The 18351-nt window shown below is 42.7% G+C and overlaps 2 protein-coding genes across 11 annotated transcripts in view; one reads left to right on the forward strand and one right to left on the reverse strand.

Moving 5' to 3' along the window:
• Positions 1 to 4718, forward strand: part of CRB2 (crumbs cell polarity complex component 2) — a 56873-nt gene extending 52155 nt beyond the window's left edge. For 3 of the 4 annotated variants that reach the window (XM_034793804.1, XM_034793808.1, XM_034793805.1), the window contains one exon: positions 1250 to 2796. In XM_034793804.1, coding sequence (XP_034649695.1) covers positions 1250 to 1477 — 228 coding nt within the window. In that variant the 3' untranslated portion in view covers positions 1478 to 2796. Of the gene's footprint in view, positions 1 to 1249 lie in introns of all 4 variants that reach the window. The other variant, XM_034793807.1, reaches the window with a different exon arrangement.
• A 6804-nt stretch (positions 4719 to 11522) lies between these two features.
• DENND1A (DENN domain containing 1A) overlaps positions 11523 to 18351 on the reverse strand; it is a 358648-nt gene continuing 351819 nt past the window's right edge. For all 7 annotated transcript variants that reach the window (XM_034793394.1, XM_034793392.1, XM_034793396.1 and 4 more), the window contains 2 exons: positions 16533 to 16788; positions 11523 to 15374 (listed from right to left, as the gene is read on the reverse strand). In XM_034793394.1, the coding sequence (XP_034649285.1) occupies positions 14064 to 15374; positions 16533 to 16788 (1567 nt within the window). In that variant the 3' untranslated portion in view covers positions 11523 to 14063. The remainder of the gene's footprint in view (positions 15375 to 16532; positions 16789 to 18351) is intronic.

Here is an 18351-nt window from a genome sequence, read left to right on the forward strand (position 1 = left end):
GCCAGAACTCACTACTGAAATATTTTAAAATTTCTTGTTCCTTCGAAGCCTCCTCTGATCAGATAGCTATGCTCTCTCTGTGCTGCTTGGGTCCCATACAGCCTTTTCCTCTGGCTGTCAGATGTATTAACTGCTGAGCCTGCAAACATCTGTTTTTAGTAAAGCTTATGTTAAGCTAAAGTCCCAAATACAGTTTTGCAAGTATGCTCTGAAACAAGGGCCTGTGCATTTAATCTTGCTGCAGATGAAAGTTTAATAGCTGCATAATTTCTCCAACCCACTAGCAGAGACATTAAACAAACCATCCCTTTGCATCTCTCGCTAGGGTAGGGGGAGTTCTAGATTTACTGGGGACTACATTACCCTAGATTTTCTTGTCAGGTTTTGAAAACTTTTTCTGATTTTGGATACCTTGCTAGTAACGCCCACCAGCTTGTTATATTTTAGTCTGACAAGTTTGTTAATGAGTTTCCTTACAGTTCAAGATTCCCAGCACAGGCTCTGATTGCATAGGCATCTGCATCTCAGTGGATGGGCCCATGTTCATGAAGACTAGAGAGCCTGTGACCTTACTTGGGCCATTCCACCTTTTCTAACACTGACTTCTGAAGGGCTGAGCAGACCGCACCTGCTGGTTTTTACAGTTGTATTGCTGGGGTATGATGCAGTTAGGTTCCCAGCATTAATGAGTTCCTGCTCTTCGCTTCCTTGGGATAATTCTGTCCTGAATAAACCCTGCCTGAATTATCATAATACTGCTAACGATCCCAGCAACTCGTACTTGACAACATTCTCTCTATGACACACATTAAGTGTCACCCTTCCTGAAGACTGGAAATACAGCACCAAAGTTCTTTCATGCACACGGTCTTTAGGCTTGGCCCTAATAAGAGTGGTTAAGGCAAAAAATGCAGAGGTCACTGCTGGCTGTTTTTTGTTTAGACAAACATTAAGCTATGTGAATTTTTATTTCAATTTATATCTGGCTTGATGGAGAGATTTAAGCTTAAAGCTAGCCCAGACTTTTCTCTCTGAAGCAGCCCGCACAAGCTCTATGCATCTAACTTTTGTTTGGGTTGCAGTTTTCTTCCCCAGTCCTTTGTTTATTTTTGTTTGTTAGTCTCGGTTAACGCTCTAGGCCAGTTGGGGCTCCTTGATACCGCCCTTGACTCCTGGAGCACAAGTAAGCTACATCTGAGTCCTTGTAACTGCTGGGGTCTCATTGTTTCTCCATTAATTTCTTTTGCAGAAAGGGACTCCAGGTGCTTTCTTCCCATTCCCGTTAATTGAAGTAGCTGCCCCTGTAGCCTGTGGCTGTTTGCTGTTACTTATTATTGGTCTCATATTTATGATTCTCACTGCAAGGAAGAGGCGCCAATCGGAGGGAACCTACAGCCCAAGCCAGCAAGAGGTGGCAGGAGCTCGCTTGGAGATGGACAGTGTCCTAAAGGTGCCACCGGAGGAGCGTTTAATATAGGCACCACCTTGGCAAAGAGATGCACCTGCAAGGTCTGCTTTGACCTTGAGATTTTTCCAGCACTTGTGGCAACAGACCCTCTAGCTCAGTTCCTTTAAGGCATTGGTGGTGACCTGGACTTACATGTACACAGATTGTTTAAACAATGGCAGTTCCAGCATGTTACATGTTAATCAAGTCAACTACACACTGCTGGACTCTGGCTCAAAATAACCCCCCTGACCTACTTCCTTTCACGCATTCACTGGACTCCTATGGAGACAGGCGCTCTGAGGTGATGTAGGTGTTTGCACCTGCTAAGAGATGTCCCATGCGCCATTCCACCTCTTGTACAGCAGTCATATTTTTAAAGACTGTTGCAAAAGGAAAAATTAATTAGACACGAAAACTGCTGCAGGCGGGGAAGCTTTTCCTTGAGTTGCAAAGCAAACTATCTACTTTAATGTTAAATACTGAATCAGAATGTATAGAGGATATTTATGATCAATTTGTGTATTAGTTTAACTCTCCAAAAATTCAAACTGACTTACAGCCTTCTGTGCAACCCTATTGGGTTGAGGGGTAGAGTGTTTCCAAAACTGTTTTCACAACGCAGTCTTTAACAGCAACAGCAGCTGTGAACTCCTGCCTCCTGATAGACACAACATTTGAAGGAACTGTCAGGAACTACTGAAGTCATTGTACAATCAACACGTTTTATAAAGTAACCTCTGTTTGGGATAGAACGTTAGACATTCCCATGGGTACTGCACAGGAACTGTGTAGTAATAACCTTGTTTACGAGAGGGTGGACTCAGATACCTGCAGTATTTGTGCTAGTTCAGTGCCTATTCCCAAATGTTTGTTCTTTGTTCTCTGAGACTGAGGGATGGGGACAGCATCACCCAACAGGCAACAAGGAGGAAGCAATGCAGTTGGTATTTGCCTTAATAGATGGTTTTCATCTCTATGAAATAGAGGCTTTGAGCCACAACCACTGCACCAAGCAATTTTCATCTCCACTGAGACTTGATAAAATGGTTTGTTCTTCTCACTGGCCTGGAAATTCTCACGCTCAAATGCAGTAAAAATTAGTGGTGGAGGGAGGGGCTAGACTGGGCTGGTGGTGGCTTTGATTTTTCATGTAATATGCAACTTTCTACCAACGCGCACTGTGAGTAAAATCAGTAACACCATGTTCCACCACAGCAGCCAGCATGGGCGCATCTTAGCAACTCCTCGTTTGTGGGAGCAGTTGGGGCTGCAGGGGCTACCCTGCTCCTTGCACTTGTTGCAGCCTCTGTGATCGCCATGAAGAAAAGGAGAGCAACTCAGGGAACATACAGTCCCAGCCGCCAGGAGAAAGACGGGGCACGAGTGGAGCTGTGGAACGTGATCAAGCTGCCACCAACAGAGCGGCTGATATGAGCACTAGGTATGATCAGGGGCTGCAGTTTTCAGCCATTACAGTTGCTAGAATAACATACAGACGCTCTTTGTGGGGCAATCCCATTCACCACTTGGTTTCTCTACAGGAGGGGGCAGCTGTCCACTCACTGTTGACTGGAGTAATGAACCTTGTTTTGGCCTTCGTGATTGCAGCATAACCCTGGTGAAAACAGCTCAGCCAGAAAGGGCAGGGGAACAAAAGAAAGCTTTTGAGGGCAGTTACTGCTTGAGTTGTTTGTATACAAAAGTGTTACACAGCCTACACTGATTAGGAAAAGAGAGGGAACAGAACCCATCCTTCCTCTCCCTTTGTCATTTGATGGTTCATGTCAGCAGTAATTCTCACTGCCATGAAATCAGCACAAACATTATGTTGACCGTTAGCAGATAGCAGCAAGAAGACAGTTCAGGGAGGCCTAGTTAACAGAGTAAGCATTTAATTTCTTCACTTAATGCTGAGTGCAACTCCAAGAAATCTGCCAGTGCAGAGGGAAGGAATCCCCTCTCCCTACACGGCAAGGACTGGCTGACTGACCACTTGTGGAGGATGCTTTCCATAGCTCCCTTCTTCCAGGGCCCAGATTAGAATCACCACTTACATTGAAGACAAATTAAAATGTGCGTGTTTGTTAGACACTTGATTGTTCTACGACTAAACCACTGGAAGTGCCTTGTTGTGAACGAATCACCAGTTACAGTATTAACTTTTTCAAATCGAATGTTTAGGTAGAGGAAAAACTGATCACTTATTTGATCAGCGTTTATAGTGAGGATGGTCTTAATGGCCTGGATCCTGGGTTTTTTAAATTATTTCATAGCTATAGCATCTGCCACCTACACACAATCAGCTAGAGTAAAACTCCTGAATTCCTGAGTAAAAAATAGGGATTGGATTTAGGTTGTAGAAGTGCAGAGAGCAGTCCCACTAGGATTTCAGGCAGTTATGTACTAAGGGTGAAATTCCCTGGTGTGCAGAGGGCCAGCACTTAAGGCAGCACGATGGAGTTTGGGGCTGGCCCTTTACACGGGGGTGAATTTCACCCCATGTAAGAAATGTGTTGAATTATGCACTGAATACATAATTAAGTGTTCTACTGTTTTGTAAAATATTACATTGATTTTTCTCATCCTAATTTCCCTGAGACGGACAAACTAGTTCCCGTATGTCTTCATTCCACCTTTTGATAGCTGCCGCATGCAGTATTCCCTGACCACCACCGTGTGTCAGACACTGTGCAAACACCTGCTACAGCACATGCCAACTGAGATCTAAAATCATTAGCATTTCATCATAATTATTACAAAGACCAGTGAGAAATATTTTACAAAACAGTGTCTGCTCATATCTTCAGAGCACTCCTTAATAAGCAGAGGTGTGAATCCACACGCACATCACAGCAGACTGCCTTTGGAAGGAAATCCTCTATACCAGGCTGGTGTTTGAAAGTATTATTCTACTTACTGTTGCTGTCAATAGTTCTGAAATTCTAATAAAAGGGAACAGGTCTAAAACTAGAGATTCAGCCAGTCCTCTTCAGGGCAAGTCCCCTTTGCACAAATAAGTGTTTGAATGAAGACCATATATTCTGAAAACACCTTTCACTTCTATTGTAATCCTATGTGCAAAAATTCAGTTAAATGTCACATTACAACAATGCTATCCCTCTAATATTGATGGAGGAGAAGCAAGGGGTGACCATTCAAGGGTAGGGAGTTGTGAATATCTTTGCAGAAGAGATTATCTAAATCAGGGGTTCTCAAACTGGGGATCAGGACCCCTAAGGGAGTCACAAGCGGTCAGCCTCCACCCCAAACCCCGCTTTGTGCAGCCAGCATTTATAATGGTGTTATAAATTAAAAACACTTTTTTATATATTTAAGGGGGGGGTCGTACTTAGAGGTCACATTTGAAAGGGGTCACCCGTACAAAAGTTTGAGAACCACTACTCTACATTTCAGTACATGGAGACTGCCACAGATGTAGTATTAATGCTGATGTAATTTACCTTTAAACCCAGTGATCTGCTCTACCTGTTAGTTCTCCAATTGTTTTCTACTGAGGTTTAACTCAAGTATAACACTGCTGCTTCCAGATCCTCTAGCAATAGAACCCTGTCTGTGCTATCCACCCAGCTGCTGCAGGGAGACTGGATGAACTGCAAATTCTGAAATGGTGTTTGTGGCCATCAGCATTTGAGCAATTGTGGGGGAAACAGGTCCTACAAGACAGGCACTACAGAGCTGAGCTGTTTGCTGAGTCTTTTGGAAAGGGGATGAATCCACCTCCGAATGTTCCTGCCTCAAGGCTGGAATAGCTTGCCATGTGCAGGAGACCCTTCTCACCAGAAGACAATGATAGTGGGCCTCTCTCACTGGAGGCATAACCGTGATGAACTATGGCCAAAGCGTTCCTGGGAGTGAGGTGGGATCATGCCCCAGCCTTACCTCAGGAGACTTGGGATAAAACGTTTATTTAGGGCCCAAGTGAAATGACTGAGTTCATCCCATGAGGGCCTATCATAAATCCACAGCAGGCGTATTTATGATTCTTGAATCCCCAGAAACCCAGACTAGACTAGCAAGATGTTGCTGCACATCTGCACTCACATGCAGTTGGAAACTTGTACCTTTCTTCTTCCGTTGCGCTTTGAAAACATAAATTGTATAAATTCAAAAAACAAATGCAGCAACAAGACCTAAAACCACTGCTATTCTGAGATAAGAAATAGATTTGTGTTACACAAAATGACTATTACAAAACTACTGAACTATCCCTAAAGCTGATAATCTATGAAAAACACAGTAGGGTAGGACGGGAGACCTAAAAACAGCCTGAAGGTAAACTGAAAGCAAGAGGTGCATCTACATCCCTCTTCTTAGGTAATCCCAGTTTCTTTACAAGGTTATCAAAGCAGGTTTACTAGCCTGACTTCAGGTATTCCAAAACCACAACTAGTGAAAGGGTACAAGACCATGACAAAGTATTTTTAACATTTCTGCTATTTAATTTATGGAGCATTTTTTCCACTGTGAATTTAATTTTCTTTTGATACTTAATTTTTGAATATATTTTTTCACAAACCAATTTGCTACAGATGATGTTCCTCAAAGACAGTTGATTTTTTTTTGTAAATGTAAATTGCATAGATGTGTAAAGATTAGACACTGTCTCAGATAAATTTATTTACAATAAAAGGTGGTTAAAAATGCATCTGAGCCTTGTCTCTGATAGTATCTTTAGCTGATAATGAACACAACTAGGGCTTGTAGGCATTACAATAATGCAAATAATAAAACATCAGCACAAACTTGGCTCACAGACTATGTGGTAACTTAGTTACAAGCTTAGATGTAATATAATACAAGCTTTCAGTGGGTGAAATGAGGGCAAACTGCATCACTGCTGGCTGAGGGACTTGCTCACCATTAATTTATTTTAGTCCCTCTAGAAGAGGGAGCGGAGAGGACACAGCCAGCCATGAAATCAGGAGAAAAGGTGAAATCTCCTACCAGACTTTGAGGTCTTAATTGGGACAGATTGTAGTGACAGCCTCTCATGGAGTGGAAATGAAGGATGCTATGTGGCAGAGGCGGGTGGCTTTGGGGGAGGAGCATGGAGGATGACAGCTATAGGGAGTATGCATGAAAGGATGGTTCTGCCCCGCCACCACTTGAATGTGTGGTTTTAGGGAGGCTGGGTGGTTAGTCCCAGGAGTCTTCACTTCAAAGGCCAATGGCCTGATTTTCAGAGAGAGTTTTTCTCCACCTTTACTGTGCCTCTGTTGAAATCTATATTAAAACATTGTAAATACTTTCTGGCACACAGTTAACTCAACACAGTGGCTGTATCCCCTTGTACTGCTATCCCTTTCTCAGAGGGAGGTTAGTTTCCATGGAAGGTTGCCTCCTAACAGCTGGACTCATGTTGTCTGGGGATGTCAATTAAACTAGAGACCAGGCTTGTGACTGGGACTGACACTGTCAGTTGTGCCACAGAAGCAGAAGCTCATGTTTCCACCTATATGGCTGTCAGCAGTGCCACCTGCACAGACGTTTAGCTGTGTCCCAGACAGCATAACCCCATCCAAGCCTGTGATCTCCATTGGCCAGTGTGAGTGTGGGGTGACACTCCTGCCACAGCTGCAGGATAAGCTGTGAAGCTTTTCCCCAAATGAGAATATTGAACCTGCAGTCTGGAAGGAGCTCAGCTCCAACACTGCTAAACCTCACTTTCCTGGGAGAATGTAAAACTGCAGAGTACAAAAGCAGCAGTAGCAGAGATTAGAATTCATCTGTACATTAGCTGGATGTGGATTTAGGAATGACTGTGCTTAGTACAGGGAATGCTAAACAATGTCAATATGTAACAAAAGAAAAATCGCTAACCTATAGAACAGTGCTAGCACATACGAACCCGAGACCTTCCACCAAATAAATAAGGAAAACACACCAGTTAGTGGAGGGGTTGGGCAGGTCAGGCCACAGTGACATGCTTGGTGGATATGCCCAATAGGCTGGAGTGAAAGAACACAAACACCTAGATACCAAAGTATTTGGTGCATGGAACACAGTCTTCTAGTCTGAGTGCATCATATCTTTCTAAAACAGAAGTGAGAGAAGGCCAGATATGGAACTGACTTTCATAAGATTGGAAAGATCTAACTTCTATGATCCAAAGAAATCACACTTGGGAAATGCACTTATTTAGCAGCCAACCATATAGGTGCAAAATGCTGGAAAACTTCTTTAAATTATTGGAGTAAATTCACATGCCACACTCAATGGAACAGATGGCATAGTCCAAGAGACCTAGGCCTGTTCTCTAATTCTGTGCTTCCAGTACGGAATAGAAGATACTCTAATGTAGATAAGGAGACTTACGCGGTAAGAGAAAAATCTCCAACAGCTGGTTTACAAAGGCGGAATTCAATGTAATCAATTAATTGTTCAAACATGCAACTGACTGTAGCTTGTTTATAACATTCCATCCATCCTACCAAGATACAGAAACAACATTCACTCGACCTCTGCTTAGTGGCAGTAAAACATCCACATCCCTGGTACTCCCGTGCCCTGTAAGATACCAGCGACATCAAAGCACATCAGACACCCAGAGAGTCGAGCTTTGGCAGGACCGCTGTGTTTACTGAGCAGATTTTCATCTCTAGCTATTCACACAGGGATTTGCAAGACACTAACTTTCTCTTGAAAAATATCCAAATATATTCACTGTCCAACAGATTCACACACCGGTTTCCACACCCCGTGGTGGTAAGAAGCACCAGCTAACAGTATGGGCTGTTACTGCTTCTACCCTAACGAGAGACTGTAGCCACATTTTCTGTTCCAGGGGGAACAGAGATTCTTATACCTATGTTCACAGCTCATAAAGCTTTTGTCTCATTGCAGAATGATGTGAGCGGAGAGGCATTGATAACATGATTGTTTTTCCCATTTAATATCTTAAAATCACGACTAGGATAGAAGTGTCATCCTACTACTTAACCCCTCACATGCCACAGCTTCTATCTGGGATTAGCTCCACCCTTCCCCCCAGCAGCAACCACACTGACAGCCCACGCTGAGACGTGGCCTGTTGAACGTCCTGCTCTTACTCTCAGAACCAAACAACACTGAGTTCTTATATAGTGGTTTTAATCAACAGATCTCAACGTGCTTCACAATCTTTTAACATACTAACGCCTGATATGAAGGAATAAACAGCTCGTTAGTCAAACGTTGAATGGGGGCCCAATCTGCTAAGGGCTGAACACCCTCAACTTTAAAGGACTTCCATTGGAATTGAAGACGTTCACCACAGAGCAGGATCAGACATGCCTCTCCTCATTAATTCTCAGGCACCTTGTCCAAAGGCATCTTGAATCAAAGTTTGCTCAGTGGTCAACAAGACAGCTAGCTAGTCCATTCAGTGTGCTTTTCTTCTATTTCAGGAGTTATGCTAATGATTAACAAATAAAAATCATACCCTCTGATCACTGTGCTTAAATATTTCCTCTGTTGGTTGGAATTAACTGTATAAGGCTCAGTAAACAAGATTTACCTGTCCTTCAAAAGGTGAACACTTTCTGAACACACCTACTGTAACAGATTCAGTCCTAGTGGATGGCACTTATCCACAGACTGAACTGCATCTCTGCTTTCATCACGCATAGTGACTTCTAGGATGAAGGAAAAACACACTGGGCATAACCTGAAAAGGTACGGTTACAAAATAAATTGTTCATTGCACAGGAAGAACGGGCACGAAGGACACGGATTATACATGAAACTTGCCCTGGATAATATAGCGTAAGCAATGTAAGAAGCTTAAGCTGACAAAGTAGTAGTAAAAAGCTTATAGTGTACAAGTCATAGGGACCCCAGAACAGACTGTGGAGACTATAAATGACTCCAGGTAGATTTCTTTTTATTATCCACTCTAGTCAATCTATTCCCCTGGCACAGGAGGGATCACTTTGGTCATAGGGGCTGATGTGGGGAGTCTGCAGGGAGTGAGAACTTTAGTCTGTTTAAAATTTTTATTCAGCGCTGTCATAGCCATGTTGGTCCCAGGATATGAGCGAGACAAACCACCTTTTGTTGGTGAGAGAAACTGAAGATAAGACCTGAGGATCTCTGTGGAGCTTGAAAGCTTCTCTCACTGACAGCAGCGGGTCCAATAAAAGATATTACCTCACCTACTTTGTGTCTCAGATTTTTTAGGGAGTTTAATGTGCCTGGGCCCCAATTCAGGAATGCATTTAGGCACCACGTGCTTGAGTGCTTTCATGAAGAGTGAGGTTTTCCTGAAGTGGGACCAGACTGCATATATTCCAATAGCACCTGCTTAGCTGAAGGAACAACAATACTGCATGCACTTCACTTCAGTCAAGCTGTCTCCAGACCTGATTGATAGTTTCATCTGTTTAAAGGGGTGTGCATTTCCCTTGAAAGAAAAGCTGCACTCTCTTGTGCTTACGGATTTTTACTCCCTTCTATTTGGAAAGCAAATTGGGCAGATTCTTCTTCTCTGGTTTGAATTTTTAACCTTAAATTCTAGAGCAAGTTTGGAAACCCCATTTCATGCCAGGAAAATGCTGCGTGTGTGTACTGCAACTACAATTCTCGGAGGTAATTAACATTTGTATAACATTAGCACAGGGAGGCCCAGGGCACTCAGCAGCAAAATTCTCACCGGCCTACTGCAAATACAAGTTCTGATACACTGAAAAATAACAACAGATTATTTGGGCATAAGCTTTCATGGGTAAAAACCCACTTCTTCAGATGCATGGAGTGAAAATTACAGAATTACAGACTTTTCATTCCATGCACCTGAAGAAGTGGGTTTTTTACCCACGAAAGCTTATGCCCAAATAAATCTGTTAGTCTTTAAGGTGCCATCGGACTCCTTGTTGTTTTTGTGGATACAGACTAACACGGCTACCCCCCAATACTGAAAAATAATAAGATGTCATGTGACCCAAAAGGGGCAGTTGCTAACAATGACTGAACAGCTGAGCTTCAAAAGGGCCTGGCTGGGTGGAAATACATTTAAAACTATATACACACACAACACAGCAGAAGAGCTGGTGCATACTGAATACAATAGTTTGGAGAGTGTAAAGGGCAACTCATGCCATCTAGAAAACAAGAATTCTGTTTTGCAAAAGCGTTCAACATTTAAACATTTGTTTCCATTCTGATCCGGAATGAGAACTTTCACATTTTTTTTCATGAAAACAAACAAACAAAAATGGACACATACACAGCCCACCATACCAGAACAAAAGAGCCAAAGGCCCAGTTGGTGCTGAATCTCAGAGCAAGGAATTGGACCAGGGTCTCCCGCATCCCAGGTGGGCGCCCTAACCTCGGAGTTATTATGTATTCTGAGGCAGGGTCTCACACACTCACTCTCAGACCTGAGAAACCCTCCCGGCAAAGTTCAGTCAAAAATGAGGTTTCATGAAAAGTTTTGGTTTTGACAAATGGACATTTTACTTACGAAAAATATTAGCTGAAGAACTACCAACCAACTCTAATGGTTATCTGAGACATTTCTGTGAAGATTAATTCAAAGTAATAAACTCACACTTTATATAGGCTTCTCAAGGACAGAGACACACAGAAATCAAATAATTTTTTTTTAACCTAAATTATCCAATCCTAGACCCTAAAATGCTTCTAACTTGATCAGTAGGACAAGTCAGAACAGCAGTTTTGATTACCTGTAGGAGCATTGCTGAACTCTGGCCCATACACTTAGCGGCTTTTAAAATGAGAGGGAAAAGAACGTTCTAATGGATAAGAGCACATGTAAATAAGGAATGCAATAAAAAACCCCAACAAACGTGCACATCGCCAACTAAGGGGAGTATAATGCCATTGGGAAATTGCTAAAAATGTGTTAGCTGTTAGGTGAGTGCAATGCCCAGCATACCAGATCTCAAAGTAGGTTCTTTTAAAACCAAAACAGCAACATTACATCTGAGTCCTGCATTAAGTATCTGAGACATCTCTTCCAACCACACAATTTGCTTAAATCTGCCACTATTAAATGAAAACCATGTCAGATATTAAACAGTTTATATGAGACAAAATTAATACCACCCTGGATGGTTTGATTCTTTTATTATGCTAAACCTGCAAAAAGGATTCCCTTATTTGCAAATTCAATCCAAGAAGTGAGGAAAAGGACAAACATTAGCCAAGTGCTCCTACTAGTAAGGATCTCTCTCAGGTGGGCCCAACTGTTTTTTCCTTCTGTAAAATAAAGTGAAGGGTGAATAACATGATAAAGTGTTTTAATACTTTTCAGTGTCTCAGGATTGGTCTCTTAAAATCAAGACGTATTTGTGGATTTCAAAAGAACAGTGTAGGAGACTGCTACTGCAATACGTTATAGCAATGGGTGAACAGAACAAAACATTAAATACGGCTGGAAAATACCTTGCAATGATACAGAAATACCGTAGGATTTTCCCACTTCGTTTAAAAGAAATACTCAGTACACAGCCAGTGCAGAGCATTAAAAAGGAGACACTAGAAGTATATGTAAACGAAACGGCAATTCATATGCACCACTTTATAGTATACACCTAGGAAAACTGAGAAAGTTTTGTGACTCAGCATACAGCAGCTAAAGGGGTTCAGAGATTCCAGACCAAATTGGTAACTCAGACATTCACATTCTGTATAGTCTAGAACAAAATGCAGCTAATCTTGTAGACTTTAAATATTTTACTATTCAGAACTAGGCAATATCAAAACCATCCGTCTTCCAGCAAAAAAAAAGAAAAAGAAAGAAAGAAAGAAAGAAAGAATACAAAACTGATTGAATGGCTTGTAAAAGCAACAGTACTTTACAGAAATATAACAAATGCAACATTAGGGTCTCCCCCAAACTGTTGGCATTCAGTTATTAGAGTAGATTTCTCTTGTATTGCACAGGCTCCAATGTAGACAGCCATTTTCACACACTAGAATAAGAGGGCCTCCAAGGAGACTATAGGAACAAGATACACTGCAGAGAATTTGGATAGAGTCTCACAAGAATTTCCCATATGTCCACAACTGCTTCTTTTACTTAAGCAAAGACTTAATGGTGACAAAATCACTTTTGAATAGGTTTTTTTTAAAGCAAGTAAAAATCCAAAACCCAACAACACTGAAATAACACAAACAAAAATGATCACTGTAAAGGTAGCACTTTTTATAAGAAATGCCAACCTTAAGCATTGAAACGTTTGAGGTCATGGTGGCCAGAGAGAAATGTCTTGCAAAATGCAAATCAATAAATCCTTTAACATGTTCATTGCTTTATAGTACATCGCATGATCCCACCACCCTCCACTTGTGTTCTCAGCAAAAGTAGGAACAAAGTTCATGACTCTTCAGACAGGATGAACAAGGGAGGCTGAGCCCTGTATCCGGTGACAAGATCTCAGCTGCATCAAGGTGGCACTTAGTGCTTCCAAAAATACAGCAAGGAGAGGCAGCTGTCACCTATTAACACTCAAATGTTATATCACTTACTCAGCAATATCTATAGGTTGTGATTTCTGTGTACAGACGTACTGTGGCTTTACCAATCTGAAACTAGGCCTACTAGTCAATGTACTACTGTTTGGCTTGGAGAACTCAAAAGCTGGGAATACTTATGCCCTAATTTTTGTTCTCTTTTTTGTAATAAAATAAGATACTATTACATCCAGTTCAAATACTGCCATCTAGAACATTTATATATAATATTAACATAGGATTACAGATGAACTAGGCTATAGTTTAAGGACCCCATCAAAAGACATTTTCCGATGTCTTTGTCTAAAAACTAAATTGCTGGTGCTTCCAGTTTCCCATGGGAGACAGAGGATCGAGCCCTGAGCTGCAGGGTGCTGTGCTCTGTGCTGTACTTTGGCTGTAACTGGAAATTGTTTGGATTTTGTACTGAAGAAGTCCCTGCTCTGTGGGTGGTGGTAGTGGGGTGAGTGTAAAAACAAACAAACCCTACAACAAAAGCTGATAAAATTGTGTAATTAGTCAAGTGTATATATTGCTTGACAGGCTTTTAAACAAACTCAATTTAAGCCCAGTGGATTAACTCAGTACAAACCACAAGTCTTGGTTAGTTTGTTGCACACTACATATGTAAGCAAAACATTATAAGCAATAGGTGAAATTGATCTGACCACTGTTCACACAGGTAGGAAGCAAAAACTACGTGCTGTGTCATGTTCCAGGCCGTGCCTGGGACTGTGAGAATACAAGGGGGGGAAAGGAGCAGTTTCTGATTCAGTAGTCTCTTGAAAAGGCTGTTTGTGGGGAAAGAAAAGAAAATAATAACCTAATAACCTGAATGCTCTGGCTAGCGCAAGAGTCATTGGAGTTTTCACTGACTGCAGGCAAAAAGCCAGCTAGGATACCAGTGAGAAACCATAGCTGGTAATGGGACAATGTGGGGGTTCATCAGCAAAATGGACTCCAGCCAGTAGCACTTGTATGTGAATTCTAGAAGAGCAGTTGTGTTTCCTGTGTCTATAACTTTCCATATAAAGAAAAATGTTTTTGTGCTGGCTCAAAACAAGCCAACCAAATAACAATAATAATAAAATAAAAAATCCAACCCCCCCCAAAGAAATAAGGTTGGGTGGGAGCATTATTCAAAGGTTTCCCATTGCTTTCTGAGCTGTTCTACTTTACCTGGTGTGGCTGAAACCTCCTGTTTTGTCTTTTTTAACAAGTCTTCAAATGGATCTTTTGTCTCCTCGGGCTTTGAGGGAAGTAACACTGACTCTAAGCCCTTAGCGGGCCTCGGGGGAATCAGAGGGGGGTCGTTAGAACTTAGCGCCAACCCTTGCTTGACATCTAGCTTTGAGCCAGAATGGCTTGCTGGTAATGTTCTGATTTTAGAAGGACGTGCTGGCTGCAGAGAGCTGGCTGGGGAAGGGTTATGACTCTGCTGCAGGAAGGAACTAGCCTGTGGTGCTGTCGGAGCCTGGCCAAATAGATGGGGCATGGACAACGCTGCAATGTTTGGCTTAGGTCGCTGTGGTTGGTAAAAGCCAGAATTAGGTGTCATGAAGCTGGAGCTATAAGCGTGGCCTAAAGGAGGGGTAAAGGGTCCCCCTGGGGGTCTGACCAGCGATATCGTCAGGGCTGCTGGCACTGTCTGTGTAAAGGGATTGAGGGATGGCTGCAGAAATGGCGGTGCTGAAGGAGGGTATCCCAGCGGCTGGGTGAATGGTGCCGGCGGAGGAGATGCAAAGTCGCCCACCACTGAAGCAAAGCCAGCAGCAGAGCTTGGAGAGGCTGAGCGCTGCATATTGCTAGAGCCTTGCTGGGATCCCATGTTTTGCCAGCTGGTTGTTTTTAATGGATCCAGCAGACTAAGAAGATAGTCACTTTCACTACCGGCATTTTCTGTGTTAACCTTGACTGGCTGGAGCATCTCAGTAGTACTGCTAGAACTGGACAGAAGCTGAGAGGGGTGAGGGGAATAAGTTACTGACTGTCTGAATTCTGGGTCAAGGGACACATTCCCGGCTCCAAAGGGCTCCTGCATGAGCTCTGAAACCAAGTCGCTACGTCCCGTAATGTAGGTGTTCACAGTGTCTGCTGTCCCAGCTGGAGTCTGCGGTTTGGTGGGTCTGGGCGCAGGTGGTGGAGGGACTATCCCTTGCTCTGGAGTTTTTCGGCCCTGTGGTCTAGGGATGGTGATGTTCCCTTGAATAGCCGTGTTCCCTTCTTCCTTTTCCGCAGGCACCAGGATGCTGTCTCTGCTCCGGGGTCTCCGTGGGATTGATGGGATGGTCCCAAAAGAAGTCAGGGGCCTCTCTGGCGAGCTTTGGGCATATTTGGTAGGAATAGCCATGTCATCGTGACCCATACTCCACAGCTTGTTGTAGGGGTGAGAGAGTTTCACTGCTGGCACAATCCTGCTCCTCTCAGATTCACCAAGATCCATCCTCTGCCAGAAAGTACAAGACAGATTAACATCTCCTGCTCAGCACAGACGTGAACAGCACAGCCATAGAGGGCAATAGGAGGGGCTGGAGAGAAGGATGCACACATACTGCAAGCATTTGCAGGTGAGGGACAGAGAAAAGACTGTGGTCTAGGCATGAGGATAGGAGACAGGAAGTCAGGCCTCCGGGTTTTAATTCCAACTCTGCCACGGATGGGTTATGTGACATTGGGCATATCCCCGCACCTTCCGTTTCCCAAATGTAATCTGGATGCAGTGAAATCTACTTATGGGGGAAGTGGAGGAGACCAGGCTCAAAAGCTTTAATTAACATACAGCAAGTGCTCTGCGATACCTGGCTAGAAGCCCCTAAGTATCATTATAGGCGTGATGCTACATGCCTTTGCTTGGTGTTGCACAAAGATGTCAAAGGGTCTATACTTCAGTTTTGCACTTGCTAACAAGGCTATTCAGGAAATAAATCGATTCCTCTTTTTGACTCATGTTGGCCAAAATGCAAACAACTCAGAAATGAAGGGGCCGCGAAATCTCTGTCCATCTCAGGTACTCATCTGGCCCCCAGTGCTGTAATATCTGATTGCCTCAAAAGCTTTACTGTATTTATGCTCACAAACTCTTGTGGGACTATTATCCCAATGTACAGATGGAGAACTGAGGCACAGAGAGACAAAGTGACCTGGCTGTGGTGGAGCAGAGATCTGAACCAGGGTTTTCCAAGTCTTGGGCTACTGCCCTAACTACTGCACCATCCTTTCGCTTCCTAAACTGCTTAGCATTTGCATCGCTGAGCACCAGCCTCACGGCTATCGGTGTACTACAGCTGGGGGACATGGCAGATTCTGGGAAAAACCCCTTGTAAATGGATTGGGATTCCTGCTTTGAAAACGAAAGTCTTGGTTTCTCCTGGCTTTTATGTTGCAACAAAAGACCACTGCCCTATAACCATGTTCTACTTCATGGACAATCTCTCATTCAGAAATGAATCTTCTAAACATACTGGGACAGGATGGGGGAAATGGATGCATTTACATTAAAATACAGAATTCTTTCCTCCAGAAAGCTGGCTGATGGAGGGCCCTTTAATTCTGCAGAAACCCTTCCATTCTTTATCATTTACCTTGTATAAAATCATGCCCATACCTGGTAATCAAAAGTACATTGCAGCACACCCTCCTCTTTGGGGGTCCTTAGGTCTTCCAAGCTTTTGGCTTGGCTGAGAGGTTGAGGCTGTTTTTCCACCTCTAAATTAGTGAAAATGTCCTCCAGGAGGTTAACTTCTGTGACCTTGTCTGGCGTAGGAGAGTCTGGGGGCAGAGCCTCCTCTGCTTTTTCTGGACTGAGAACCTCTTCTCCATCGGCACTATCAGACTCTTTCAGGGCCCGGTATGGCTGAGGCCTAAGAGACAAAAATGCTTTATCATCTCATATCTAGAATGATTTTCTTTCAAATCCTTTTTGAAGTGTGCAACATTTCAAACTAGGGAGTGAATGCCCAAGAGTGATCTCAGCATGGATACAATACACCTGTCATGTGACCCTTACGGTACCTCCTGTAGGGGCTGGCTTGAGCCCACTGTATTGGGTTGAATCCTGAACATTTTACTTATTTCCCTTTTGTTGCACTTTGAAAGTAACATACACCTGGGCCTAATTTAGGAGACATGTGGGTTTAAGATAGCATGTTTTCAAAAGTAAGAGTTTCTTCTAGGTCTCATTACTACTTAGATGATCAATACTTTAGAATATCCCATGCATTTACTTTCACTACGGATGATGTTGGTTGACTTTTTGCGTTTCCGTTGTGATGATGAAAACAGTTTAAATCCAAATTGTGTTAACTGATCTTTCAATAAAACATTTCAATAAACATAGTTCCGTGAGCAGCAGTAAGGAAAGAACGGTTACTCCATTGCCGTCTCTTTTCTTGACAATCCTCCCAATACATCAAGAAAAGGTGGTCATGATTATTTAGCAGCTTTATAAACCATAAAGTAGAACTCAGGGATGAAGGGGATTCAGTTTTAAGAGGACACTTACTGCCCCATTAAAAATTATTTTAATTTCACTATCTTACAAATAGCTAATGAATTTTTAAAGTAAAAGCACACCTTTTACAATCTGTGCTGTTTACTTTTTACATTTCACTCAGCTAGGACAAATGAAGTAGACAAGTCCGGGTCACGTAATGGTTCTCAAAACTCTAGCACAATGCTGCAATGTTTGCAGGGGAATGTTTGGTTGGTTTTTTAAAATCTTTTCCCACTGGAGTTTAGAAATATCACAGTCCAATTTCTTTACTTATATGTTTATGAAAATTATATTATTGGGGGCAAATTACTTTTGACAGTATCCCATTACCAGAGGGAGTGTGTACATACAGTGAGCAGAGGTGGAAAGAAAAAAAGACGACTTTTAAGACTGGAGGATTTTAAATGGAGGGAGACGGGTATTGAAAAGGAGGGGTGAAAAGAAAGCAGTGATGATGCAGTTGAAAACTCGCTGAGCAGAGTTGTATTTGAACATGAATTATCTGACACTAGCTCTCCACTCTGACTGGCTCTGAGCCTGCCCACATGGAGAATACTGCAACGAGGCCCAGTTGTTTTATGCAGGAAGTTGGATATTCCCAACAAAAAAGTGCAGCTGCAAATACTCCTGTGTTTTGCACACAGTGACATTCTCTAAATTCCAGCTCACTCAGCACTGAATGTAATTCATGGGGTTTTCTTGCAGTAATTGGGAGTACTGTGTATAGGTTCAATGATTATACTGGTGTCATCTTATCAAGAGACACTGCAGTCCATGATGGGGAAATCTATTTTACATTTACAGCCAACCCCTGGGTTACTAGAATACACTTCTCACATGTACTTCAGAAAAACATTCCTTGAACACCATTAGATTTGCATATCAGTTCTGCGTATGGGAGAACAGCAGCATAATGTGTATCCAATTAATA

The sequence above is a fragment of the Trachemys scripta genome, chromosome 17 (genome assembly GCF_013100865.1).
Source record: "Trachemys scripta elegans isolate TJP31775 chromosome 17, CAS_Tse_1.0, whole genome shotgun sequence".
In the NCBI taxonomy this organism is placed as follows: Eukaryota; Metazoa; Chordata; order Testudines; family Emydidae; genus Trachemys; species Trachemys scripta.